The sequence below is a fragment of the Nelusetta ayraudi genome, unplaced genomic scaffold, assembly GCF_046127955.1.
Source record: "Nelusetta ayraudi isolate G7.1 ecotype Tasmania unplaced genomic scaffold, CSIRO-AGI_Nayr_v1 ptg000052l, whole genome shotgun sequence".
NCBI classification, from domain to species: domain Eukaryota; kingdom Metazoa; phylum Chordata; class Actinopteri; order Tetraodontiformes; family Monacanthidae; genus Nelusetta; species Nelusetta ayraudi.
The window spans coordinates 5,584,835-5,612,386 of record NW_027466102.1 but is presented as its reverse complement, the minus strand read 5'-3'; the positions used below and the strand labels follow the sequence as shown (position 1 = coordinate 5,612,386).

General features: G+C 45.4%; 1 protein-coding gene across 5 annotated transcripts in view; it reads right to left on the bottom strand.

Annotated features, from left to right (window-relative positions):
• The window catches only part of ryr3 (ryanodine receptor 3), a 136,342-nt gene extending 111,004 nt beyond the window's left edge, over positions 1-25,338 (bottom strand). For 2 of the 5 annotated variants that reach the window (XM_076037456.1, XM_076037457.1), the window contains exons 1-3: positions 25,148-25,336; positions 9,331-9,450; positions 6,081-6,185 (exon numbers count right to left, since the gene is read on the bottom strand). In XM_076037456.1, coding sequence (XP_075893571.1) covers positions 6,081-6,185; positions 9,331-9,450; positions 25,148-25,195 — 273 coding nt within the window. In that variant the 5' untranslated portion in view covers positions 25,196-25,336. Of the gene's footprint in view, positions 1-3,121; positions 3,143-6,080; positions 6,186-9,330; positions 9,451-25,147 lie in introns of all 5 variants that reach the window. The other 3 variants (XM_076037451.1, XM_076037452.1, XM_076037453.1) reach the window with 3 other exon arrangements.
• Positions 25,339-27,552: the final 2,214 nt, after the last annotated feature.

The following is a 27,552-nucleotide window of genomic DNA, read 5'->3' as shown; positions in this document are numbered from 1 at the left end:
AACACTGTTTAGTTTTGGTTCACCTCTGTTAGATTGACATGTTGGTATAGGTAGCAAATCTAAAATAAATAATAAAGACCTTTGTTATCTAAAAAAGGGGATCATTTGCTGTTTAGAAAAGACAAACATTTAATGTGAGATAAAGATTAAGTCTGCCTCACTGAAAATTAGCAACTGGCCTGGTGATGCTATTTATATCACTAATTATCATCAAGTTCATTAATTAACTTTCGTTCTTTGTGTTGTGGTTTTCAAATTTCAAAATTAGAGCGCGACTGCATAAAGAGACGTTTCATGTTTATGCATAGTTAATTGTGCTTCCGCAGACACTGACGGCACCAACACGTTGATCTCATGGGTCACATTTGTTTGGAGAAAAAAAAAAATTAGCGCCGTAACGTAAGGGTCTCCAAAAGTCCCATTTTCAGATCCTTAACTTTTCATCCTGGGATACTGTGGTGATCTGTTGCCTGACACATTTTCACAAAAAATGTTAACAGATAGCCAGAAAACAGCACACCAGGTTCTCTTTTGAAGCCTACTGAAAATAAATAAATAAATAAATGAATAAACTCAAAACACTTTTGGAAGGGGGCAAAACTCCAATGCCAGGCTGTTTGGCACTAATCTGAGTGAGATACCAATACCAATACCAGTGCTCTCTGTAACAGTGTTGGCGCGTAATCTATTACAAAGTAATCCACTACTAAAAAACACCATCACTAGCCACTCCAAAATTTGCACTTTAATGAAGTTACTTTTTCTTTTTTTAACTAAAGTAATTTGTAATTAGTAATTGATTACTTATTAAACAAAGTAGTTAAGGAAGCAATTAGATTACTTTTTTAAAGGACTAATCAGTAGTTTGATTACTTTTATGAAGTTTTTTATTTTAATTGTGTGCTTTACCATGCACTTTCTGAACAGTGGAGAAAACAAAAAGTTGAAAAGGATGCGCTTCGCTAATCTCTGGGACACTCGTTAAACACTAAAGTCACGCTACGGCTTACAAGTGAAGTGAATTCATGCACAGTATTGGACTTTGAATAATGAGTCAAACAAGGAGTCAGCATGTATCTGCAACAACCTCCTCTTCCATTTTCTTCTGACAATTTTGTTCATGACGTCTTTACCATTCCAGATGGTACCATTCATTCTCCCATTTACAGTTAAATGAAACATAAAAAGCAATTCATTCTGGGCTAAGTCTGAGAATTCTATATAGAAACAAAGTAACATTGGTCAACTACTGTATATCCATCCCTTAATGTAAACAAATCCTATTTAAACATTTTGCCCCAGATGATATTACTAACTTGTTAGCAGCCGACGTGAGACATTAAATCTGTTTTTTGGGGGCTTTGTAAGCTGGAGCCGAGCCAGACTCATTAGCTGAGTGCCATCAGACACATTGATCTGCATGTATATATCTGATGCCCTGTCCTTCAAACCCTGCGCCTAACGAGAGAGACATTATGTTTCGAACGCTCTCCATTTACCTCGTGACAGTCAATCAAATCTGATCGAGCACAATGTGATGTGAGATACGCGCGAGCTGGTAAGGGAAGATAAGAAGAAGAAAAAAAGACATCCAAGACATCCATTCATTCATTCATCCCTCACCAAAATCAATACCTGTAAAACAAGGTGTCTCACAAAGGCAGCACGTCGTGTAAGACATATCGCGAGGGATAGATAATGATAAAGAATTTTTTTTAGATATCAGCTTTATTCGTTGCGACGTTCTGAAATCAAAACAGATCAAGGACGAGTGCCTCTTGTTAGGTACAGTATCAATCACTGTTACAGAACAAACCACAGCAGCACACCAGGACACGGAGGAGTCGTCTGCATAAAACGGGTAAGTACGTCGTCCTGTGATTAAACTCTGTGGTCACCGCAGTGTAGCGGTAATTCATTACAATGGAATAGAACAGAATAGAATGAAATACCTTTATTAACCCCACATTTGGATAATTACATCAGCAAGAGAAGGAAAATTATTAGAATTAAAAAGAAATGAAGAAATAAAAATAAAATATTCATAGAGTAAGAAAGGAAAAATAAGATATTAACATCTAATGAACAATTGGATCATTTACAGTTATCTGCATAATACTGACTTATAAATGTGTTTTATTGCACCTGATGAAAGGTGAAGTGGTTAAGTGGATGATTTTATTGATGCCGCGGCCACATTCGTTTAGCCGTCGGGTCGGGCAGGTCCAGGGTCGCGTTGGATTAGCAAGAGGGAGGGTGGACGACACAACTCGCACCAACAAGAAGCAAAAACAAAAGGGAAAAGGCGTGACGCGAGACGGGACAGCAAGCAGCGGCAACGGATGTCTGTTTCCAGACTGTCACATTTTCAAAGCTCACAGACGCTTCTGCCTTGTTGTCTCCCGGCGGGGTCGGGAATGTTTTGGATGCACGCAGCAGAAATGAAAGGAGTCCACAGAGCAGGAGGACGAGGAGGGGATGTATCAGTTTCAAGACATCCATTAAAATCCATCCAAAAAAAAAAAAATCATATTCCTTTGAAACCAATTCAACACCTGGATTGGGGGCTAAAGCAGTGTTTCTCAAATGTTGGGTTGCGACCCAAAAGTGGGCCGCGGAGCTGTTTCGATTGTGTTACAGCTTCTTGGGCAGTTTTCTTTTTGAAAAAAAGGATTTCAAAATATATACATTCATGGAGGAAATGTTGGGCATTTATTTTGAAAGACACGTAACTGAATTTAATCATTTTAAAAAAAAAAGGTATTTTGTAAAAATGATCGAATGTGGTTTAGCATTTTCACTTTTGTGGAATAAGTTTGGGGTCGCGACTTCGATGATGAGGGAAGACTGTGGTTTCTGAGACTCCATCAGGTGAGAAACGCTGGGCTAAAGTGAACGCTAGCCACACACTGGACGCAGCATTTGTGACAATCCAGAAACGGGCATCAAGTCGGGTGGAAAGAGGTGAAAGTTAGGGCCTTTCATTGGTCAGTCTGTTGGGTCCTTGCACCAGTTAGTCTGAAAGGGCCCAACAGACCAAATGAAAGTGAGGCCCGTTTTTATTGGTTAGTCTGTCATGCACAGTGACAACATGATGGATGAACAGACTTGATGGACCTACCCATTTTTCATGGTCGGCACTCTAGTAACACACAAATACAAATTTAAAAAGAAAAGAAGAGAACATATTATTGGGCTGTGCGGCACTCAATTCCACCAATTTGTCAGCAGATTTTATCATTCGTTTTGTTTTTTCAAGATTGGATCTTCCCGCGAAAGGGAGAAGAGAGGTGATTTGTTAGACTGGCGTATCCCAGCGTAACTTGTGCTCTCGCCAACACCATGTTGTCTTGCCAAACGGGGCCGGCCAAACAATGTTGCACCGTGAGCGAAACAACAAATCTGCTGCGCCGGCTGATAACGATAGTGGGCTGAACCCCCGCGTGGAGCGCTCAGAGCAGTGCAAATAACACTTTGTTAAAAAAATAAATAAAAAAATAAATAAAAATAAATAAACATTGTGCCAGAAGGCGACAAGGATCAGCTGCAGCCAGGTAGCCAACACACAACAACACATACATTTCCAAAGAGCTTTAAAAGTCCAGTGTGTAGAATTTGGTCTGATTTACTATTATTATATTATAATAATATATTATTATTATTATTATTATATTGGTAAAAGCTTAATATACTGGTCATGTGTACATTAATCAAAGTGGACACTCGCAGTACAATAGAATTTATTTGGTTTTCCTACCCTTAGAACGGCTCTCATGTATGTATAAGAATGTACATACATGTGCCTTGCTCCCAGTTAGCTGCCATCTTGCACCGCCATATTTCTAAGGAAGCCTGGTGTGGACAATCCAGCCCGCTTAATGCCGCGTTTTTGCAATTAGGGTCACTGCTCACGACCTCAAGTAAACCAACGCGGAAGAAGGTGAACAAGGTATCCACGTTTGGGTGCGCAGGCCACCGTAGCTCAATTGGCGAACTCGGGAGGGGGAGGGGGAGTGAAAGAGCACTGCAATCTAAAACGTAACCACTCGACGTCGAAACATCCAAATATTACACACTTTCACCTTTAGAACTTTCAAATCTGTCTGTCAAGTTGCAGCATTCTGTTGGGTGTTTGAACAGGGCGCCTTGGCTGCAGCTGAGCTGTTCAATGATTAATAAGAGCGTATTTCCATCGTTGTTCCTGGACACCAATGGTCTGTTATGCACTGCGTGCATTATGCTACGAGTGACTGGCTAGCAAATTAAACGCTCAACGAGCTCTCGCGTCAAACAGGAACAGCGATGAAAATAAAAACAGAATTCATATTAATGACATTTGCCCACGTTTGTTTGCCTCGTCGATTATTAGCTTCACGTTTCAAAGCCTTGCGCCTGATGACCGACGTCTTTCCAGTGTCTCCAATGCCGCCCAAGTGTACTTGATGAGACTGCATGGCAACGTGAGGACAACCGTTAAAGTGCAGCTGAGCAGGGATTCAAGAACAGACCCAGTCTACGGTTTTTCGGTCACAGGAAGCCCACTGGTGGGAGGTTGAGGGTCTGGGGAGGACGAGGGGGGTGCGGGGGGGGGGGGGGCTTCGCTACTGATGGCGCCTCCGTGGAAACTGCCGTCCAAGATTGCTTACCTGCTCTGGCAAACGAGCCAAGTGAGCTGGAGCGCAGCCGGGAGGAAGAAATGCTCACGCTGTTTTAATGGAGAAGAGGCCGGCCGGCCGGCCAGCCGGCGTGACAGCAGCGGGACGCTCGCAGTTCATTTCCTTCCTCTTTCTGACAACATCTTTGGCGAAATATTGCGTTTTCTTTTGAACACTCTCAGCAAAAAAATAAGAAAATCGAACGGGATCCAGAAGATGAAAAGAGACGGCATCCCTTAAAATTTAAGACACCATCCGGCCTCAATATGTCAATTTCTTTTTTTTTCTAAATACGTTTTTACTGGACTGAGACTCTGTCTTCTCTGCCGACCAAAATGTATTTTTCGCATGGCAGCACATTTTGCTTCTAATGCATTTGTCCCTTGGGACTCTGTATTTCCAATACGTTGTAGAAAATCTTGATATTTCTATGAATCCATGTAAAGAAACTACTGTATTTATCGTTTGGTTGTGGTGTATCATACCTGTGTTTCATTTGTCTATTTGTTATTTATATATATATATATATATATATATATATATATATTTGAAGATTACAAAACCTTTAGAGAAAAGCAAGTTGTTCCTTCAAGATTCGTGGGAGAAAACTTGAAGTCATGTTTTTTGATGAAGATGAGTTTGCCTGACAAAAGAGACAAGGGTCTCTGAGCCAATAACACAACGACTCAATAATATCATCCGCATTACGCGTTATCTACATCGGTGACCTAAGAAGTGCCAGAGCTGTTTACACTGTAAGTTATAGTTTGTGAAAACACTACAGAGAGCTGTGTGTGAAAGGATTTTTCTAAACTCCAAATGTTACAAAATATTCCTATACCATGAGAAATATATCTCTCTGATGTAACTATACAAATCATTTCATCGTTTTCACTAACATTATTTTTCATTTTCTCCCCTGCTACTGCCCAAACAAACAACAAAATGCCTTTGTGCAGGCATTTGGAAAGTTGAAAGTCGTATGAGGTTAAAAGATTGACTCGTTTGGAAGGTTCACTCAATTCACGGCTGTTTAAACTCCATACGACTGACTGGAGACAGCAGACTGGATTCAGTCCTGCCTCGGTGGGCCCCGAAAGTGTTTCCAAACAGTTGTGAAGCGTTTGAATTCTGAAACTTCCCCAACGCAGATTCAGGGCATTTGCATTTGCAGCAATTTTCTTTCCTGCTCTGCCAGCTGGGGAATCATTCAGACGCTCCATTTTTAAATATCCCTTCAACTAAACAAATGAACCAAAAAAAAAAGAAGCAAGAAACCACTTGTGAGGCACCGAATTGAAATGCACGGTCTTAACAATCATAATAATGATAATAATAATAATATCTTTTTTTAAAGGAGCGCTGTTATCCAAGTGCTATCCAAGTGTGTGTCAGCGGAACGGGAGGAAGGAAGCGAGCGCTCACCCCTTCGCTGCTCTGCCCGGTGTTTGCCAGCATCTCCTGCAGGGCGCGAACCGACAGCGACTGCTCCAGCACAAAGTTGCAGATGCACAGGTCCGGAGGGACATACTGCAGGGCGGGAGGAGGGAAAGAAGAGTGAGACACGAGCAGTGGCCACAAACGAGGGAGGTGGACATAATAAAAAAAAAAAGAAGCCATGAATTTAATTGCAAAGACCCACAAAAGCCCTTGAACGTCACATACGCCGTGGACAGTAATGATGCCAAGTAAAACTAAAGTTTATATTACCAATACCGACCTGTGATGTATTGAGCTTTATTTTAAGCGAAAGCTAAACATGTGAAGTGGTCGATACTTTGTGAGGAAAAAAAAATCAATCCCAAATAGGATGCGTCTGGCACCTTAAGGATCTGCACTTGATTATTGACCCGCACAAGAGTAGAGTAGACAGAGTAGCTTAGCATTGGAGAAGTCATAGTGCAGGAGGGGACTGAAGGAGACTAAGAGTATTTCCAATATATCAGTTTCCATTGCGGCCCTCTCTGTCACATTTTATACAGTTGATCCAATAAATCCTTCAATAATTACGAATAATAGCAATTGCATATCATATTATGATCATAGGACAATTATATTATAATTGCTGAGACATTGCCGAATGCCTATATGACAGGGAAGTAAGGTCATTTATAAATGAATACCAGGTGAATCAATAAAAGGAAACGGTTGCAAATTCTTTGCTAATTGCTTCTAATTAATTTGCTAATTTGCTAATTAATAACTGCTAATTGTTTCTTAGATTGAAACAAGTCCACATCCAACGTCCAGACCGATGAGGATATACGATCAACTTCATCCCTAATATCCCCTGACATTGATATTACATTAATAAATTTCATGTGTGCAAATCGCCTCTCTGAAAAAAAACAAAAAAAAAAAACACAGAATATTTCTTGGCATTAGCGCTGGCGGTGGGGGAGGGATTTTGGGGCCTACCCCGACTCTAACACCTCTAGCTGACCTTGACCTCGGCATTCAAGTGAGCCGAGCGTTAAGGGAGAGGGCCTGGGGGGAGAGGGGTGACGGCTGCCGGGTGATAACGAGGAAAGTGCCGCCCTGAAACTCGGCACAGGCGCCAACTGCTAACGCTAGCACTAGCCCAAAGACAAGGTTTTCATCCCTGGTGACGGCCGTTGCACTTCCAAACAAGGCTGGCCAGGACGGTGAGAGGACACAACATGACTGCGGCGTCACAGGAACTCAATTCATAACCTGCTGCAGACCTGACGGCTCTTATGAATTATTCACCGACAATTTTCCAATTATCATACTTGTTCCAGGGCTGGGCGGACGTACCCAGAGTTCTGCCTTCGTCTGGACATAACAAAAGGGTGTCTCGGTTTTCACAATGACCTTTAGAAACTCTTCTCTTTCTTTCTTTTTAAAGAAAAGTCTTCACTTTAACTCCACGGGGAGTGGATTAAACACAGTTCTGTAGGCTGTGAAAATGCCCTTTAAGAGACCCAAACTGAACGAAAAGGAATATTACATCGTGGACAAATGATTCGACAGAAATCGAAGAGAGTGGTAATATTCGGTCTTCTCCGGGTTCCCCGTGCTTGAAATCCTATTAATTGCACTGTATTTCCCACTCAAAATGCAGGCAGCGCTCGCAATGCCTCTTGGTCTTTCAAAAGCAGTCACTTCAGCGTTGGACGCCTGCGGAGAAAATACGAAGACGTCTTGTGAAATGCGTTACGTGCGCATTCAGAAGGCACTCGAGTGCATGCATGGTGTTTCGGAACGCCACGGACGTTCAGAACCTTTAACGAGCTGCATTACGGACCGCAAGCAGTGGCTCGTCGTTCCTTCATGTCTGATGACAACGAGTTTAACAACTGGTAGTTGTGACATCCTATGCATTCCAAAGCTCCCACAGCTGTCACTTTGTCAAGGAAACAGTTTGAATGATCAGCCTATTTTTTTTTCCCGCCTCTAAAATATGACTAACAACGGTTCCAATATGTTATATAAAGCGTTATACATGCGTCATAACGCATCTCAGAGCAGACCTTCATAGGCATTCCGCGCTAAACATCCCCCCACGCGTTTGCTCATCTCACAATTTCCCCCTCTGATTATCAAAAAGCGACGAACCGCGCGACCCTGTGCGTGCGGCGACATCACATCCACACCTCGCGCCGTCGCTTCGGGTCGACCTTGCGTTTTCACTCTTATAACTTTGACCAGCAGGAGGCTGCCAGGCTTCATCAAATTCAAGGGAATGAGGTGTCAACACCTGAGATCAGCCAGCCGAAAGCGCCCCCCCTCTCACTGTACCACGTGCACCTCCGAGCCCATTTTCACCACCCGGCTCGGGCTCGAACACCAGACTCTTCTCCACGGCAGGAACATTTATCATCTACACAGGCTTTCGAGACATTGTGGGGGAGAAAATGAATAAATACAATTCCCCCACCACAACGTTTCCTAAATAAAGCACCTATTAGAAGTGTCGGACCTTCCGGATGTCCCAGTATTCTTAAAAGGGGTGGGACATTGTGCCAAAGAACCCCAACTGGTGGAACACACTTGCGAGAGGTGAAGGGGTGACAGGGTCCGTCCGGGCTGTTTCAGGTGTATTTGCCAGAGTCGAAAGAAAGAACTCTCAGTCACGACCCGAGTAGCCGACAAACGCGGCAAAATAGATTTGTGAAGAGTTTGAAGAAGAAATACGAAGATGGCGATGACATCACAGACGCCGTCAGCCCGATTTGAACACAATGCGATGAGTTTGTGGAGGTGAAAGTTCCCGGGGAGTGTTCCAGGGCGCTGCTGATGCCAGAGGGAAGGTGAGTGGAGAGGCAGGGGGTTGCTGTGGACTCGCTGGCTCTGGAGGTGGTTGACTGAGTGGAAATTCCCTAAATTAAATGAGTTCTAATTCAATGGTTTCTCAACTGATGAGGCAGCTGCAGCCACTGCTGTCCTTTTTCATTCTGTTGCTTGTTATCTTCAGTCAACCAGATGCATTAACGCTGTATCACAGAGCATCGAAACTCATTTTTAACATAATGAAGTCCGTGTCCGCGACGTCAATATTGAGGCGCATTTAAATAATCTCACAAGACTTCATCCAAGACGTTAACAGCAACATTGCAGGTAAGAAATAGAAACGTTAATAGAAACAGGAGGTAGGTTTATCGGCTGGATTTTGTCTGAGGGACTCCTGACGCTGTGTTTCTGGCTTTCACACCTTCGCTTCAGACGTGGGCTCCAAGTAGCACAGACGGTTGCCGAGTCCCTCGGCTGCCAGACAGAACTTGCGATGCTCCTTCTGGATGGTGGCCACGCACTGGAGCACCACCTCGTCATCCTGCCAGGAGAGAGAAAAGACATAAAGCCGTGAAAAAGGAGAAAGATCAGGATTTTTTTTTTTTTTTTTTTTTTCCCTCAGGTGTTGGAGGTGAGGTGCGGCCTCATCCTGGCGTCGCCCACTGGTTCGTGAAAAGCCGTTCTGGAGCCGAGAGATTGGATTGACGGTCCTGGGATTTGCTTTGAAACCGGAAGATTGGGAGTTTGTGCGCCCTATCGCCTGCCCACCAGCTGGTAATTCAACCACTCTTGGCTACTCCACTGTAGACACATCCACAACTTTATGGCAATTTTTACAGATTTTTTTTTTTTGACAAAAACAGGACCAAAAATGTGGAATTTGAAAAATTGAAAAGCCTAAAATGACCATAGATGTGTGTATGTGAGAGAGAGACAGATCGAATGGTTGTTTGTCTTTCTGTGTGGCCCTGTGATGAAACTGGGCGACTTGTCCAGGGTGTGGACTTCCCTCTGTGACAGTTGGGGAGGTTTCAGCAGACACCCCCCCCCCACCCCACCCCGCGACTCCTGCGTACGGGACGGAACTGGTATTGAAAGTGAATGATTGCCTGGACGGATAGACCAAATCAAACTACCGTAAATGGGCATTGGAGCCTCTTTCATGTTTTTCCGTGCAAAGCAATTCTGTCGGCTTCCCTTTTGAAACCAGAAGCGCAGGCCGACGATCTTCAACCCCCCCCACCAAAAAAAAAAACCAAGAGAATGTTGTATGTTTTAGAGAACTATTGCTGCAACGGCAGCGCAGCTTCGAGCCATGTGGTTTGTCTTTGAAACCTCCCTCATTCAATCAGAGCGACCAACAAGTGAACATCTGTATCTTTGCAGGTCGAGAGGGCTGGGCTCTGTTTGGCAGCTCTCACTGCGGGTATCGATTTTGTTTGCGCGCTGCGTGTGTGTGTGTGTGTGTGTGTGTGTGTGTGTGTGTGTGTGTGTGTGTGTGAGAGAGAGAGAGAGAGAGCTCTCAATGCGTGCGTGCGTGCGTGCGCATCTCTTGCCAGCTCACGTCCCACACTAATCTGAGGCAATGGTTGCCATGGTTCTGGCTCCCACCTCCTTCACAGCCGTATTAATTCAATAGATTTGGATACGGACTGCACCCACAGACTCGGGGGACGAGATACCGGCCCAAACGATACCTCCGACAGCGACGACAAAGACCCGCATTTGGAAAGTCGCGTGCTCGAACTTGATGGAAATCCCAGCAGGCAATTAAACAGGATGCCTTCAGTTTTGAGTGAATTACACCGCCAGATATTTTTGACTGCACTCAATAATCTATCGAAAAGTGAAGATAAAAAAAAGTAGCATCACTTTTCTATGGCGCTAACAAATAAGCTCATCAGAAACTTGAAGGCCTGGCGTCGTGTTGACGGCAGGATTGCGACATTTACGCCTGAGAGCATTTCCACTTGCATGCCTTGTATTTCTGACGCAACTTTTGCGAGCAGTCGGACTGCTGCACCTCGGTCGAGGGTAAAAGATAAAGCAGTTTCATTATCGCTACGCAACAGAATTCCGAGATCAGATGCCGCGGTTGGTCGCTGCAACACATCTGGGCCAGCGCGATCCAAGACGCCCGACATCTTCTTTAATAGCGGTGGGAAATGGGAACGACTGCAGGAAAAAAACACCTGGTGGCTGATTTGAACCATTACACAAATAGATTCTTTCCAAATCAAACAACGTGATTTATTTTATTTTTTTTCACACTCTGTCTCTCAGATTTGAAGTGTACCTGTGATGAACATCACAGACCTCTCTCCTCTTTTTAAGTGGGGAGGTTTAGCTGCGTGTTTGGTTTGTTTGTTTATTGTTGAAAGACTAAACAAGAAAACTTCATTTCCTGTAGTTCTTGTACTCTGGGTGCATTGCAAGGGAAGTCATTCATTCATCTTCTATACCCGCTTATTCCTATTCAGGGTCACGGGGGTCTGCTGGAGCCTATCCCAGCTGTCTTAGGGCGAAGGCAGGGTGACACCCTGGGCAAGTCGCCAGTTCATCGCAGGGCCACGTAGAAACACACAACCATTCACACACACATGCACACCTACGGACAATTTAGAATGTTCAATTGACCTCACATGCATGTTTTTGGAGTGTGGGAGGAAGCCGGAGAACCCCGAGAGAACCCACGCAGACACAGGGAGAACATGCAGCCTCCACACAGAAAGGTCCCAGGCCCGGGCGCAAGGGAATTCATTTTGCTTCAAACATCCAGTTTTGAGCTGGACAGAGCAGTGCAACGTGCAGCTTGTTGGTGACTGCATTGAAAGGAACTGCGCTTGGAGACATCGCGAGTGCACAAAGTGTCCAAAAACCTGTTTTCACCGCTGTATGAATAAAGGCATTACGAAGTGCGCACAACAGTTTCTCTGTCCAACGTTGTCACGCTCACGACTGCAGCGTCTCACTCTTCCACATTTCACACGGCGGGATTCCGCCCTCGTCTTAATTAGACGTTCATATCAACAACTGATCAGAATCGTGTCGCTCATTAAAAAAATCTACCCAATACAAACACAGCTGAAAAACAAAAAAACAAAAAAAAACACTCAATGAGCCGTGTCTTTCTGTCAGCAGAGCCCCTCTCTGTTTCTCCGTGCACCCTGGACTTGATCCCGAGCCAGGGAATCTGGTGAATCTGAGGCAAAGCGATCCTTCGCAGCAGCGCTGTGACCATCTGCTAGACAGCTAAAGAGCAGCATCAGTACTATGTATAGGGCGCCGGGCCTGCGGTGGGAGGGGTTGGGTGGCCGCCGTGAGCGGCTTCCAAAGCGAAGGGAGGGAACCTGACTCTGCCGTCTACCCAACCCGACCCCGCCCACTTCACCCCTCCCGCTCGCCCAAATATTGCCCTGCGACCTCTACGTCTGGCGCCGCTTGCACTGTTTAGCTAGCAAAAAAATATTTTTTAAAAAAGTGTTCATGCCGGACGATGGTGGTAACCAGGAATTTTAAACGCGTCTTCAGTCTTTATCAGAACCCTCTTGCGTCTCCTCCTCTGCTGTTTTTTTTTATTTTATTTTCAGAAACCTGGTCAAATAAGCAGGCTGGCGGGATCCCTGACCGACAGCAACAGGTGCGTGAGCCCGCACGCGCATGCGCGCGTGCGTGTCTCCGCGCACAGACTGACACAACCGCCGGAAACCCGAGAGCCGCAGATGCTCCGGCATGCCAAATAAACTCCCACCGCTCACCCCGCGCTGCCACCAATGTGAACTTGAGAAAAGGTGAATCTGTTCAATCCCTCAGCGCTGCTATTTTCACACACATGGCCCACGCCGCGCACGCTCGGCCCCAAATCGGAAAAGTTAGAAGAAAAAAAAAAAGTTCGCTGGGCAGTTTTAAATTTATGGGGGAATTAAGAAGCTTCAAGCATGTTTATTTTCTCCTTGTTCACGCGGCTAACTCGCTCTGATTGCCCCGGCGTCATGTTTCCAATAAATGTCAAGCTGGGTGCTAAGTGCAGGCCGAGCAACACGCTCCTGTAAAGCTTAACTAACATTATGGAGACCACAGAACAGAGCAGTGTGGACGTGAGAACGACGAGCGGATAAGCTGGATGAATTAGGGCTCCGTGCTGGTGCCAGCCAGAACACAGATTCTACATATAATCAACACAATCAACCTCCTTAAAGGGGTGGTTCAGAATTTCGGACATAGGACCTAATTCCAAGTTTGCCCGTGTGCTATTTATCAGTGAATCCAAGAAGTTTCATCCAGTCCTTCCAGTTTAGCAGAATTAGCAGGCTAGCAGAAACAGTTGACTTGCGCTAGCCTAGCACCAGCCAACTCTGCTAAACTAGAAACAAGCAGAAACTGTGGACTTGCGCTAGCCTAGCACCAGCCAACTCTGCTATGCTAGAAACTAGCAGAAACTGTTGACTTGCGCTAGGCTAGCACCAGCCAACTCTGCTGAACGAGAAGGACTGGATGGAACTTGTTGAATCAGTCTTCACTGATAAATCTTACCCATTCCACAGTATGCCCAAGGCTGTACTCTGCTTTTGTAGCAATGACAGTGGCAGGTATATAAAAGAGCAGGTAATCTGGGTAATATCGGTCCGCCGCTGCCTACCAGCTACCAACTACAGGAGGTAGGACTACAATGCTGCTGGAAACTAGTCCCTGGGTCCTGTGTCCAAAATTCGGAACCCCTTTAAAAGAAAAAGAAGCCACTGCAAGCTCGGCTGAGGCTAAGGAGTTCAGTGTGTCCGCTGCAGCCACAGTGGATTAATCACAGCTGGATGGTATTGCCACATTAATGGTAAAGAAAAGAGCGGCGCTAAGGCTTTCTCTTCACTGCTGGCTGATTTTAGAGATAAATGAAAAACAGTGGGACATTGCAGGGTGCCACGGGCGAAGTGACTTGTCACACTTTGCACCAATAGGAGCCATTGAGCTGCTCCTTTGCAAATCGCAGCACAAAACAAAACAAAAAAAAGACCTGATTTGAACTTTTCAGAGGCAAGGAAGGTTCTTACATCCACTATCCGAGTTGTTTTAAATGGACCACACCCATCTATATGTTTTCCAAGACACTTCACGAAACATCTACCACACGACTCTTGTGTGGTGAAGGAAATAATTTGTGAACTCAATGTTTTGCTCCATCCCAAAACGTACATTTTTCAAGCAGAAACAACTCGTGCTTTTTCCCTCGCAATTCAAAAACTGTAGCGCAAAAAAAAAAAGCGATGCACATCTTGTTGAATGCTGGCTGTGAAATCGCAATTACTAATGAAATATCTGCACCGACCCGGGGATCTATCCATCTTTACCACCTGATTATAAATTATTTATTAATTCGCTGTACTCCTGACGCCGTGTTTAATTTTTTTAAAGTCCCCTGAGCGGAGGCAGGTGGGAGGAAGAGGCGAGGAGGCAAAGAGAGGCACCGACGGCAGCTGAGAAGGTGACAAAATGTCAAGGAAAAAATAAACAAGTACTTAGTTCCGCACAGACAAAATATGTATGGAGCCGCGGCATGAATTATGGTGCTGAATAAGCCCGAGCATATTTTGGCTAACTTGAAAATCAGAATATTCTCAGGTCATACGACAACGTTAAACAACAATTATGATTGCAATCACACGTTGACTTGATCCACAGTCAAAACAGGCGAAGCATGTCTGGATGTATTTTCTCAATGGTTGCTTTACGTGACTGCTCAAGCCTGAGTTGATATCATGGCAATTGGAATCAGGCTAGTCAGCCGCTAACTTTAGCATTCGCTTGGCCTCTGTCGATGCTACTTGCGTGTGTTTTCTGAAGTTGTGACACCGTCTTGCTATCGCTATTCGATATTCGTAACAATGGCAGGGCAGTTTATTCTGATGGGCGGATGCAGGTGGGAAGTTTGCGTGCTCCAACGTGAAGATCCGACCGGCCCGGGTTTTGGAAACAAGAGGACCGAAAGGGCGGGAGAGGGATGTGTGACGTGAAGCTCTACCCCAGATGAAATAACGCCACTACAGCTTCACAAAACTATTTTTATGACTGTTAATTAAAATAGTTCACCGCCCCCTTTAAAAAAAAAAAAGAAAATCCAAATTTACATCCTATTTATATCCTGAATTCCTATATTTTGTACTTCCTGCAAGTGCTGCCAGAGCACTGGGATAACAAAATTTATTCAAACAAAAAGTTTATTCCCATCCTCGCAAAATTTTTGTGCAGTGTTTTTGTTTTGTGTTTTTAAAGAAAAATAGTCGTGCGTTTTTATCACACGGTTTCCTTGACACAACCAGAACACCAGAAAAGATGGAGTCAAGCAAGTTTTGCACCTGCAGTGCACTGACGTGGACCACGGCCTCCGAGATTTATCTGGCGCTCCTGTGACAAATTGGATTTCCTCAGCTTAGTTTGTATGCATATTACTTTACAGTAGCTTAAAATAATAGAGGCCCACCCTGTGTGCAAGGCCATGGCGTCCACCTCAGCAAAAGGCACTGAGAAGTGTGGGACTTTAAGCCGCAGTAAAAGGAACCGAGCTGAAGCCTCGCTAACGCTCAGCATCCTGCCTGAAAATACGCTGCACAAACACAAACACACACACACACACACAAAATGACTTTGTACACGTCCGTATGGGTGCACGCACACGGGACAAAACAAACAGATGAACGACACAAAGAAAAAGATGAGATGAAACTCCAACTGCTCGGCGTTTTCATTGCGATGCGTTGCCCGCAGTGCATCACACAGAAACGACAAAGCCAAAGATATAGATTTCTGACTTAACAAAGACACAACCTGACTTTCTGCAGCAAAGCCACGAGTGTTTTCAACACCCACGGTTTATAATCTAAGAAGTTGCACCCACACGATTGTGCGACGCCTTCCTGCTCAGATGTCGCTTCCGCGCTTTCAAACTTTCCCCGGCATCGCTTGTATCGGTCGCTCGCCGCTAACAATGCTAACAACAGCGATAGAGCCGGCTGTCTTGTTTTTTTTCTTCTTCTGAGACCTACAAATGGAATGCGAACTCGAATGCGATCCCTTTCATCGCTCAGACGCGTTATTTACGAGTTCGCAAAAAGAAACTTACAGACACCGATGTGGCTACGGTCCTTCGTTTGGACGAGATCTGACAGGGTTTGGGTATTTATCTCTCTGACACACCGAAGAACAACCAAATAGGTCCACAGGGGGTGCATGGACCCCCTGTGGGGGATGGGATTCAATATGGTTTAAAGCGTTTCGCAATATGTCATCAGAGGCGGCGGCGGCGGCGGCCCGGGATGAGGTGAACGCTGCTTCCCAACGAGGGCTGGAAATGATTTAGAGATCCGTCGGGCCGCGGCGTGTCAGCTGCCGACTGCAGCTGTCACGCTTGGATTCACACGACAAATAGGAAGTCGTGTTCCAGTGAGGTTGGGGGGCTCACGGAAAAACTATACTGTACGTGAGTGACACACAGGCGGACCGCCGGCCACCAAACCCTGAAGGGGAGAGACGCTAAAATCCGGCTCGCGTTAGAAAAATATGCGAACTGGGTTTGGTGATTAAGGAGGAATCATGTCTCAGTTAATGTAGAAAAATAGGATTTTATGCTGAACGAGCTCCCGAGGGCCTGATACCTCACTGCAACAGTACATTCCCCCAGACAGAGGAACTTCAGAGGAATTCAGAATGAGTGGTAATTGTAAACAATGAGGAAATAAAAAGACAAAGTACACAGTTCTTCACTTAACACTCAATGTGCCAGTCATTCATGCTGAATAGCAATGTTGGCGAACAGCCTCCATTTATTTGTGCCAAACAGCGGCTTAAAACCGAGTAGATTGATTTTTTTTTTTTTTTTTTTTTAATATACCATTTACGTCTTGGAAAGAGCTTGTGGATGTTTGGAAGGAGGAGCAACTTGAAAAGAAGAAAAACCTTAAAAGTAAACTGGTGAAACGTCTGTCGCGTCTCACTCCAAACGAGCCAATCAGAATCCATCGCTGCTGCCTGAGCGCGTCGGCAACACTTCCAGCCGGGCTTCCCATTGGTTTCTGAGGCTAAACTTCCTGTGAGTCATTGCGCTGTGAGGCACCTACTAAAATCTAATGCTGTGACCCCCGCTTGGTTCACAAGCACGCTCATAACCTAAAACCTGGTCGTGGTCTTGAGTAGCTGAAAACAACTCAGACTGGAGCTTTTCAAGCTGGATATCCACCTACAACGAACATCATGCAAAACAAATAAAAACACTTTTCCAAGAATAACGACGAGGTAACATCCAATTCTGAGTCTGACGTTATTTACAAAAAACCTCCAACGCTGTCGGAGCTTGTGGTGGACAGTCTTGCTAGCGCGGCTCCAAGACCGGCTCGCTAACTAAACCACGGTGGTGCTGAATAAAAAGAGAGAGCCAGCAACCCGGTGGCTTCAGGGACTCTCCGAACAGCAAGAGGCTCGCAGTCTGCGGCCCTCCACTGATTAATGAAGGTAATTACTCAAGCCGGGAGCGTGCTCACGCTTCTGCCGCGTCTTCCTCTGGTGGGACTTTGCTGCTGAATCTGCTGAGACCACAGCCGCACAGTGGCTCCTCGATACATCAATAGCCACTCGAGTGAATTTGTAAATTTGGCCATGGTGCCGGTTTAAAAGGGCCCTGTTTCGGAGATAATGTTCCCTTTTTAGCCAATTATTATAAAAGCATTGAAGCTGATGGTCCACTTTTTTTTTCCCAGCTCCAGTACGTCAGTTTATGCCAAAACCAAAAACTGATTGTAAAAAAAAATTTGAATAGAATTCAGCTCATTTGTGTCCTTGTTTGGGCGAATGGAAGCTCTATCCTGTGAGATGGCAGTGTGCCTTATATCAAAACGTACTTATTACTTATTGATTTAATGCAGTACAATGTCCATCCCCCCAGCACGCATCCATACCGTGACTGCAGAATAACAGAGGTGGATGTTAAAAGCCGATCTCTGCCTTCCCTCAAAACACCTGAAAACCTCTCAGTTTTCTCAAAACCAACACCAGACGAGAATTTGACCCGATCGCCATCTTCATCGTGTGAAACACATGCTGGGATAATGACAGAGAAGTCCGACTGAATGAGCAGTTCAGGATCGTCCGAGTTAAATCCATCCCTTGTTTTCCAAATGAAAAGAGCAAGAGGAGCGAGTCAGCACTTACGATGTCCTGCTACCCTAAAATGAAGGTTGCGTCGAGGAAGGTGTGACGGGGGAGCGGGGGGGGGGCGGGGGGGGGTCTTGCTGGCCTTCAGTATTCAGAGACGGCGCTACCAAATAAACGCTACGCCTCTCCCTCTCGATAGCGATCAGACCAGCGGTTCAGACGAGGTTGCACCGCACCGCCCCCGACCCCTCTGCGTATACATTCAGCTCTCATTGGATCCTCCGCGAGGGCGTCAGCCGGCGCAGTCAAGCACACGTCGAAGTGGGACGGGAACCTTGCGAGCCTCAAATTGATTCACGCTTCAGGGATGGACTTTATGAACATGCAGAGGATAAACAGCGCTCTGGCAACTGCGCAACACTGCCGATTGAAATAACGGAATATCGTTGCAGCTTTGCTTGGCAGGTGTCTTTTTTTTTCTCCTCCTCTCCAAGGATAATTGAACGCAAGTAATTGATCGGATCACTGGAAGAATTGCCACAGTAATTCTAAACTGTCTGTTTGCGCAGGCTGTGTATTCAGAAATGCTATTCTGCGGCCTGTCCTGCACCAACAACCGTCACGGCGAGCCACTTCAATCCCCTCTCCTCTCCATCCAGATGCTCACTTGGAACTCCAGCAAGCCATTTGTGTCTAAATGCAATCCCAAAACCATCGTGCTGTTTAAGATATTCCCAAATGTAGAAACAACTCTGGCTGAATACTTAGGAAATCCAGGAACTCATAAAGTAGTCTTTGCTGATGACATTCTGAAGTTCTCAAGTTCTAGGAAAGTGAAATGGACTGCACTTACATAGCGCTTTCCCAGCACCTTCACGGTACCCCAAAGGCCTCTCATTCACCCTTTGCTTTTCTGTTGAACGCTGATGAAACCACGTTAGAGTTAAACATTTTTTAAATGACGTATGATGGCATCGCAATAAAAGTCTCTCAAAAGTTAAAAGTCTTACTTATTTATTATTTATCCCTTTTGATAAACTAAACACTATTTGCTATTTTAGGCTTTTAAGCAGTGTGCTGTCTTTTCATTTTTTTCTGCAAATGCACCATTCGCTGGCTGTGGTGTGCAGCTCTATAATATTAAATCTTGATAAACAGCCTCACCCTGAGAGGCGTAGCTCTACTCACAAATACATTTTCATCAGAATGAAATTAAGTCCCGTGATCTCCTCAAACAACACCCATAAACCTCGATCTTTTGGCCATTTGAGCGGCATATAATGTTTTACAAGTAGGTGCATGTGGCTTCTAAAAACAATTTTAACCCTATAACCCATGGTGCTAAGGTGTCTTGCACTGCCCTGGTTTCAGCACTAGCACTAGTGCAGTTTTGTGCCAGGGGGAGCAGAGCCGTATGTGCTGTGGAAGCACCATCTTAAAACAGGCTAAATTTAACCCCCCAGAGATCTACCCTTGGTATGCAGAAGGTTTGCAGACCAACACAAACTCCAAATAAGCCCAGGGGAGAAATGTTGCCAGCCTTGATCTGCAATGGGTGGAAAGGCTCACCTACAAAACTGCACTTGAGCAGGAACTCCGGGTAACTATTAGCCAACGAAAAAGAATGCAGGTAAGTAGAGGGTGAAACGTTAGCCTAGCTTAAGAAAAAAAATTGCCTAAGAGTAAGACCTATTAAAAACAGTTTCTAAAAGGTCTTCCTCAACGTTTTATGAACAACAAGAAGTTCCAAGTAACTATTAGCCAACAAAAAAGAACGCAGGTACGTAAAAGGTAAAACGTTAGCTTAGCTTAAGAAAAGAAATAGCTTAAGAGTAAGACCTTTAAGAAACAGTTTCATGAGTAGTTTGGTTGCTAATTGTGCCAAGCTGCTAAAAAAAATAAACAATAAACAATAATTAGCATATTAGCGACAGAGTAGACATAACACCTTGATAACGTCTCCCTTTGACAGGCTCCAAAAACTCAAAGTACGAGTAAAAATACTTTGCTTTCCAACCAGGGCTAGACAAGAGTATTTAAAATGTAAAATTTCATTGTGACCGTAACTCTTCCCTGAACAACAGTTGCCTCATCGTCATTCGCTCACAATCATTTTGAAGGGTGAAGAGCCTCTCTTGGTGATGACGCCACCAACATGAGTACCTTGTTCGCAGAATACATCAGCCCTACGTTGGTGCAAAGGGAAGAAGCTTCGGACACAATGCGTGACTGGAGTGACAAAGCTCTGCTGATTTCGCCCCGTTGAATACACAACCTTAATAATCAAACAGCTCCCTTTAGCTCAATTAAATAGAGATTGGCAAACCTAATTAAACACTGCATGTTACATTAACGTCTGTCGCAATGCATTACGTTGACACACCTTTTTTAATGGTTACACATTCAGTCATTTTTCTTCTTTTCTTTCTTAAGTTATTCTTTCTTTCATGTGACAGATTCCATTCATAATCACGGTTATGCGAAGCACTAAAGTAACGGCTGTTACAAGGCCTGTACAGCTCAAACTAGTCGTTTTTTTGACCAAACAAACCTTCTTTATTTTTGCAAGTAGCTCACCAAAACAAATCGTTAGCCTAATAGCATAATTGCCTCAGTCATTTTTTGGCCAAATTGTGATATCTGCCTAACTTCACCAATGTGCTTGCTAAAAAAAAAAAAAAAAGGTGATTTTTCTTGTTTTCCGAAAAATATGACTTCGGCAACTATGCTATTAGGCTAGCGAAATGTATTATCAAATCTAGGAATTATCAAACTATTTTCAAGTCTGCTTGCAATTCTGGACCACTTAAATCTTCCAGACATACACCTGTGTCGAAACGAAATCCACGTGGCAACAAATATCAGCTGTCAATTAATGAGGTAAATTTTCTTTTAAAAAAACAAACAAACACTAGAACCCATAATGTCGCTGTGCCACACAAAAACAAGCAAATAACGCTGTAGATTGCAAATCTTGACGAGATTACGCTGTCGCCGTCTGGGGAACTGAAAGAAGCATTTGCGCACAAATTGGTGCAAACCTTCGCTTTCTTAGGATAAACTGTGATAGAAAACCTATTTGTTATGCCCGGTGCGTCCGTTCGTACTGAGTGATGACAACAAACACGGCTCCCTGTCTTTGGAATCCAAAATTAAATCTGTAGTTAATGAGCCGCCAAAAAAAAAAAAAAAAAAAAAAGACTCAAAAATCAGTGAGCCGAAAGTGTCGCTGCCACGTAAAAAGGCACTTTTTTATTTCGCCAACAGATTTTTCATTCATCCATCTGGACAAGGCGACACGAGGGACCGCCGTCCTCCTTTTTCTTTCACGGGAGAGGTGTGACCACTCCGTCCCGTCTGTCGCTTCCCTTTCGACGGCCAGCTTTCCCAGCATCGCACGTTCCACGGCAAGGTGAGGCTGCGGCCGCGCTCAAATTCAATTACAAACATCCGCACCTGTGTCACCTTCCGCCGGGGCCACTTTCAAACTGCGCCTCGAAGACGTGTCGAGCCGAGCATTTCAGCCCCCTCGGACTGAGACAGGCTCGCTCGGCACGTCTCCTGAGCCCCGCAGACTGCTTCCCCAACTCGGACTGCGGTACATTTTAATTAGCGCTCTTATTTTGGGGGCGGAGGGGAGCTTCCGGCAAGCACATTCTCTCTCCCGCCGCCGGGGCTTCGATAACAAGAGGTCTGAAGGCCCCCCCGGGGGAAGCCCCCGCCCTCGGATTGCCGTTGTCATCACATAACCGGGATGCCAGTGTGACAGTAGAATCTGAGAGGCATGGGTCAGCATATCAGCGCTATCACGAATGGCAGGGGGGGGCTGCTAAGTACAAGGGTTTGCTGCCTTTCCACAGCAATAAAAAGAAGCCTTCTGGAGATCTGGACTGCAACATATCAATGTATATATAAATATATATTTATATATGTGTCAAATACATCAGATCAGATTCGAAAACTACAAGAGGAACACAAAGGAACTCCAGTGATTTTTAATTTGAAGGGTCACAACTGCTGCCAGCAAGATGGTTTTTATCGACCAGTCGTGAAAGACTGCAAGCCGCAGGCTCGGGGGGGGGGGGGCAAATTCGACCCATTTTGAAAGAGCGCAGTCCTGGATGGGTCCCCCCCGTCCCCCCCGTCCCCAAACACAAGCCGGCACTCCCGCCATTTGTGGCTACAATACAAACAGCGGCACAAGATTTTCACGGATATGGATTCGACTCGATCGAAGCGGCAACATCAGCATGCAAAGCTCAACGTGGAGCCCCGCGCCCGTTCCTCCTCCGTCCTGTCACAGTGCGTCACCCGTGTGTCATTTTATACACGCACACCCGCGTCGTCGACAGCGAGCGAGCCGCTTGTCAATTTGCCTACTCCACGCGGCTCAAGCAGCTGTTTGGTTTCCTCTCCCCTGCCCCACCGGGAGTGTGCAACCTTGACGGTGTGCAGCGTCCGATCGTCGATGCCTCTGTCAGAAACTTGGGAGGCTCCAACCAGAGACTCCAGTCAGGATCAAAGCCCTTCGAGGCAAACTTGTCATTCGGGCCAGTTGTAAATCTGGATGGGGGGGGGGGGACCTTTTCTATCTCCTCTCAGGGCAACCCTGTTGATTTAATGATTTACGGCCAAATGACAAATCCCTGTCGTCGCTGCCGCGGCCGTCGTCGTCGTCTTCGGAGGGACATTAATAATTTGAAACGCGCCGCGTGCATTATTAACGCAGAATCCGCGAGAGGATTCGTGTTGACTGATAGCTGCGTTTTCAAAACCCCTGGGCCCAGTAGGAGAAGCTCCGACCCTGGATTGGACAATGACAGAGTGCAAGTTTAAATTTAGAAACATCTGATCGAAAGCCATCCTGGGTGTTCATTATCTCAAAATATCGACAATGCCGGCAGTTATTTGTTCCCTGTCATTTCTATGCAGCAAGGTAAACCTGGTCACCGTATTACAGCATTGGCCTCTACCCTGTTGAAATTATATTAGCGTTACCGACAACATGAACTCACCCTTGTGTTTTAACACGCAGCCACACGCTTTTTAGTCCTCAGCAGTGCTGGCGAGTAATGTATTACTAAGTAATCCACTACTGTCATCAAACCACTTTCAAGTCACGTAACGGGATTACTGTGGCAAGACTGGGAATTACATCATAATTACTTTATCAAGTAACGACTCCATTGCTTTTCTGAAACACTTTGCTCGCTAAAAATGTCTCATTATTCACAAAAATGTCTGAAATGTAGAAAAACAGCCGAAAACAATTACGTTGCAGATTGACGATGCAGCCGCACATGCGATGTCTTTGATATGCGACGACGCGCCAAAACAAGCACGGCGGCGGCAAAAGGAAAAAAAAAAAAAAAAACGGCTATTGCGTTCGTAGCTGGAGGTACAAACGTTATTCCGAGCTCATCTCGTCGAAATCAAAGAATATCGCGCTTCGTTGTGCGTTATGTGCAGGAAACGAAGACGTTCTCAACTTTTACTCTTTTACTTTTACTCTCTTTTTTTTTTTAACTAAAGTAATTAATAATTGATTACTTCTGAAACAAAGTAGTTAAAGAAGTAATCAGTGATCAGTAGTTGGACTACTTTTATGGAGTAATCCCAAAAACCACTGGGTTCCTTCTACCTTCTTCAGTCATGCATTACATCTTGGTTAACACGCTTGTTGACATGTTGTTTTGGTCTTGGTCGCCTTGGGGCGGCGTGAGCGTGACGGATCTCCCTGATGCCTGAGAAACAGGAGAGGAATGAGGCCTGGTGCTGTGTTTTCAGCGCATAATGTCTCCACCAGAGCAGCCTTCCCACTGCTGGAACAACAACTCCCTGTGTTTGATTGATACAGGGAAAAACGACATTGCGGCCCAGAAATGATTGACAACCAACCAACCAACCATATCTGTAAACAGATATAAAACTCTTTTTATAACCCCATCCTGTTGGCCCACAACGCTTGAACTCTTGGGCGAGGTTCAAAATTGCCAACTGCTAAATTTACAATTGCATCTGATCTATCCGATGACACGGGCAAGCTCCGCTTCGATGACTGCACTTTCACGCGCAAGCAAATCTCGCGGAACCTGCGCGAAAAAAAAAAAAAAGAAGAAGAAGAAGCACAAAGTCTCGCTCGTGAGGAGCGGCGGGTGGCTCCAGGCCAGGGGCATTCCTGCTGGACGTGTTGCCCGTGTCCCGTTGCTCTTTTATGCAACGCCGATGAAGGGGTTTGGGGGTGGGGGGGGGGAGTGCAGGAGAAGAGTACGTGCGCAGATATTTCCCACCACTCATCATCACACGGGCTGTCATATCGTCTCCAAGCATGATCGCTGCCCATAACCACCAACACCACAAGCAGCAGGAAACCCGGGGAGCGATCTGCGTCAAACAACTAAAATAGTCATTGCGGTGGTGGTGGGGGGGTGGGCGGACTGCGTTTGAGCGCAACTTGCACAAACTATCCCCCCCCCCCCGCAGCGGAGCAGGAACAAGTGTCAACGGCGGGCGGGCGGGCGATGATGATGATGATGATGAAGATCATGATGATTTCTTCTCTTTTAATCGTGTTGTTGAGACAATTACAAATGCGGCGAGCGGGCGGGCGGGAGGCGGGGATCGCGAGGACGGCGAAGCGGTTGGAAAGCCTCAAGTCATTTCGTGCCCTTGCTTGCACCAGCTGCAAGCTCATTGAGATTCTCCACCATCAAGAGTCCCGTCGACAGGTGCGCCGCCGCGGCCGCGGCCGCCCGCTGCTGCTGCACGGGGCGCGCGGCGCGCAAACATGCGACAACTTCCCGGGTGAAAGAAAGAAAGAAAGAAGGAAGGAAGGAAAAAAAAAAGAAAAATGACCCGTGCACCTGCTAAACCGAAATGACATCGGCAGCCCACAAAAAACAACAACAACAACAACAACCCCAAAACTTATGCACGTCCCAACTTCATCGCCCTAATTGACTCCCTGCCGTCAGATGTCGCCCAGCCAGGCGCTAATTGGCGACGGGGACGAGGCGAGGGCGCTGCGCGCGGGGAGGAAGGGAGAGGGGGCAAAAAAAAAAAAAAAAAAAAAAAAAAAGATATCAAACTGAATCTTTACTCACAGTTCGCAAAAACTGGATCTCGTCTTCCCCTTCTCCGCCCTCAGCCATGGCTGCGCAGGAGCCTGCTCAGACTCGGGAAGCCACCGCTGACTGCCGCCAGAAACGCGATGCTGCGCCTCTCGAGCCGATATTAGCATGGAGCTCTTCCACAGCCATATAGGGCAGCCCGAGCGAGCCCCCACCCACCCAACCACCGCCTCCTCCTCCTCCTCCTCTTCCTCCTCCTCCTCTCGCAAGCTCCTTCTCCACCCTCCCCTCTGCGCACAGAGACGAGCAGCAGCAGCAGCAGCAGCCGCGCAGACAAGGCGTCGGAGGGTACACGCGAGTGGTGCTGATGCTGGCGGCTGGAGATACTCGCGGGATGAGTGGACGGCTCGTTTGTCATGACCCGAGACCCTGTTGAGGAGTTTGAGCGAGCACAGCGTGTTCGTCAGGTTCTCTGTGGGGTTTTGAAGGCAGCCATGAGCGGAGATGACATTCACCGAGTCTCCCCCATGAGTCGTTTATTGTCACGTCCTCCACAGGTGTCGTTCAAGACGACACGAGAGGGAAAGAGGCAGCAGAGTGAGAGAAAAGCGAGGCTGAGGAGCTCGTCAAAGACCGTCTCAACAGTTTGGAGTTCGGAGCAGGCAAGACGAAGTGAAATGTCCTGTCAGTGACTGAGCCGCAGAGCTGAATTCAACTCCCAGAAGACACTGTGACAGGATGCGAGACCTCAGCTCGTTGAGGAGTGTCAGTGCTTTGAGTGAAGCTCTGAGCCAAAGTCTTTGTCAGGTTCTGAAGGTGGAGGGGGGCAAGCGACGAGAAGATGTTCACCATGTCTTCTGAATCAGATTGATAATCAGATTAGGACCACTGCATCTCCAACGTGCCAACCAAAAACCTCCTCGTATTGCCATTCCGTACAGAAATCTCCCTTCTTTTTCTCAGCGTCTCTTCTCGTGGTCCTAGATGTGTCCGAGAGAACATCTACCACGTTAGCACGTCTCCCATCCCAACTCATTCAGACCATTTAAGTGCCTAACAGAGTTTTATATCTCCTAGCTTGTAACACTATATTTTTGGGGGCTTTTCCCATCACAGAATTGATTTGGAGTTTATAGTTTGGCATCGATGTCAGGTGCACTTTCTGAGACAACAGTTGCCAAAATCCGGCCTTTGGGATGGCACAAGGAAGACGATCAAGGCCCATAGAGGCTGAATTTTGACCCATTTGGAGATTAAACCTGGTACCTGCATCTTAAAGGTGGACCCTTTACCACAAGGCCATTGTCAATGCCGTCAATCTCTGTGGGAAATCTTATTAGCGGTTATTTAATAATGTATTTTGTATGTTTTATTAAATTATGAACAGTATGAATGCTGGTATACTTGTATAAGGTCCCACCTCAGACATGACTTTTGTATTTTATTTCAATTTATTTTCAAAGGCAGAAGAGACAGCAAGTGCCTCTCCAGTTATTTACTAAACTATCTTGATAAATTGAATTTTTATAGAGGGCAGAATGCACGTAATGTCCTGAATGGGTTCATTTTTCCTTTGAAATTTTCCAAAAGGCTCCACCACACTCATTAACATAGTCACATCAGCATGACTCGTCACCTCCGAAGAAGTTTAAACGGTTCCTTAAAATCAAATAATAAAACCATATGTCTATTATACAGGAAACAAACATCAAGTTATTCACTGTGTCTTTCCCAGTCCCCAGTCAGCTCAAGTGTCTGCACCGTGGCTACAGCAACAGGTTTTCTTGGCCACTGCCTCAGCACACTGTTTACTTTGACTTGCTTCTACATTTGATTAATTAAAAACACAAGCAGTAGAAAAATTATGCTTGGATGGGGGGGGGGGGGGGGGGGGGGGGACTGAGGAAAACAAAAATCTAATTTTCTCTTGGATTTAAAAACTCAGCAGATACATTTCCAAAACGATGCACTTTGTAATTGACAGTAAATAATAATTATACTAATGTAACATGCATCCTATTATAATAGTGTCCAATATCTGAAAAAAATGGACAAATAATTACTTTAATAAAATACGTAATGCTGACAAACATGATGAAATAAGTAATTATTTCAATATTAATTCAACTTTTAACGCTGGTGTTTTTATTTAACAAAAGAACAATCTTGTCACATTTGTACGCACATGTATATTCATGAACTATTTATAAATCGCTGCACGGTATAATGGTTAAGGGGGCACAAAAGTAAAAGGCGCAACTGATGAAGTTTCCTGCCATTGCATTGGTGCCACCTAGCGTCCATCTGGCAAACATCTACGGCTGTTTTGCTGAATGCGGCCAACCTCTTCAACCAAGCAAGAAAACTGTAACAGACTTTCAAATCACTGTTGTTATTTTTTTTTCTCCCCCTTTAAGTTATAATAACAAACAACAAAA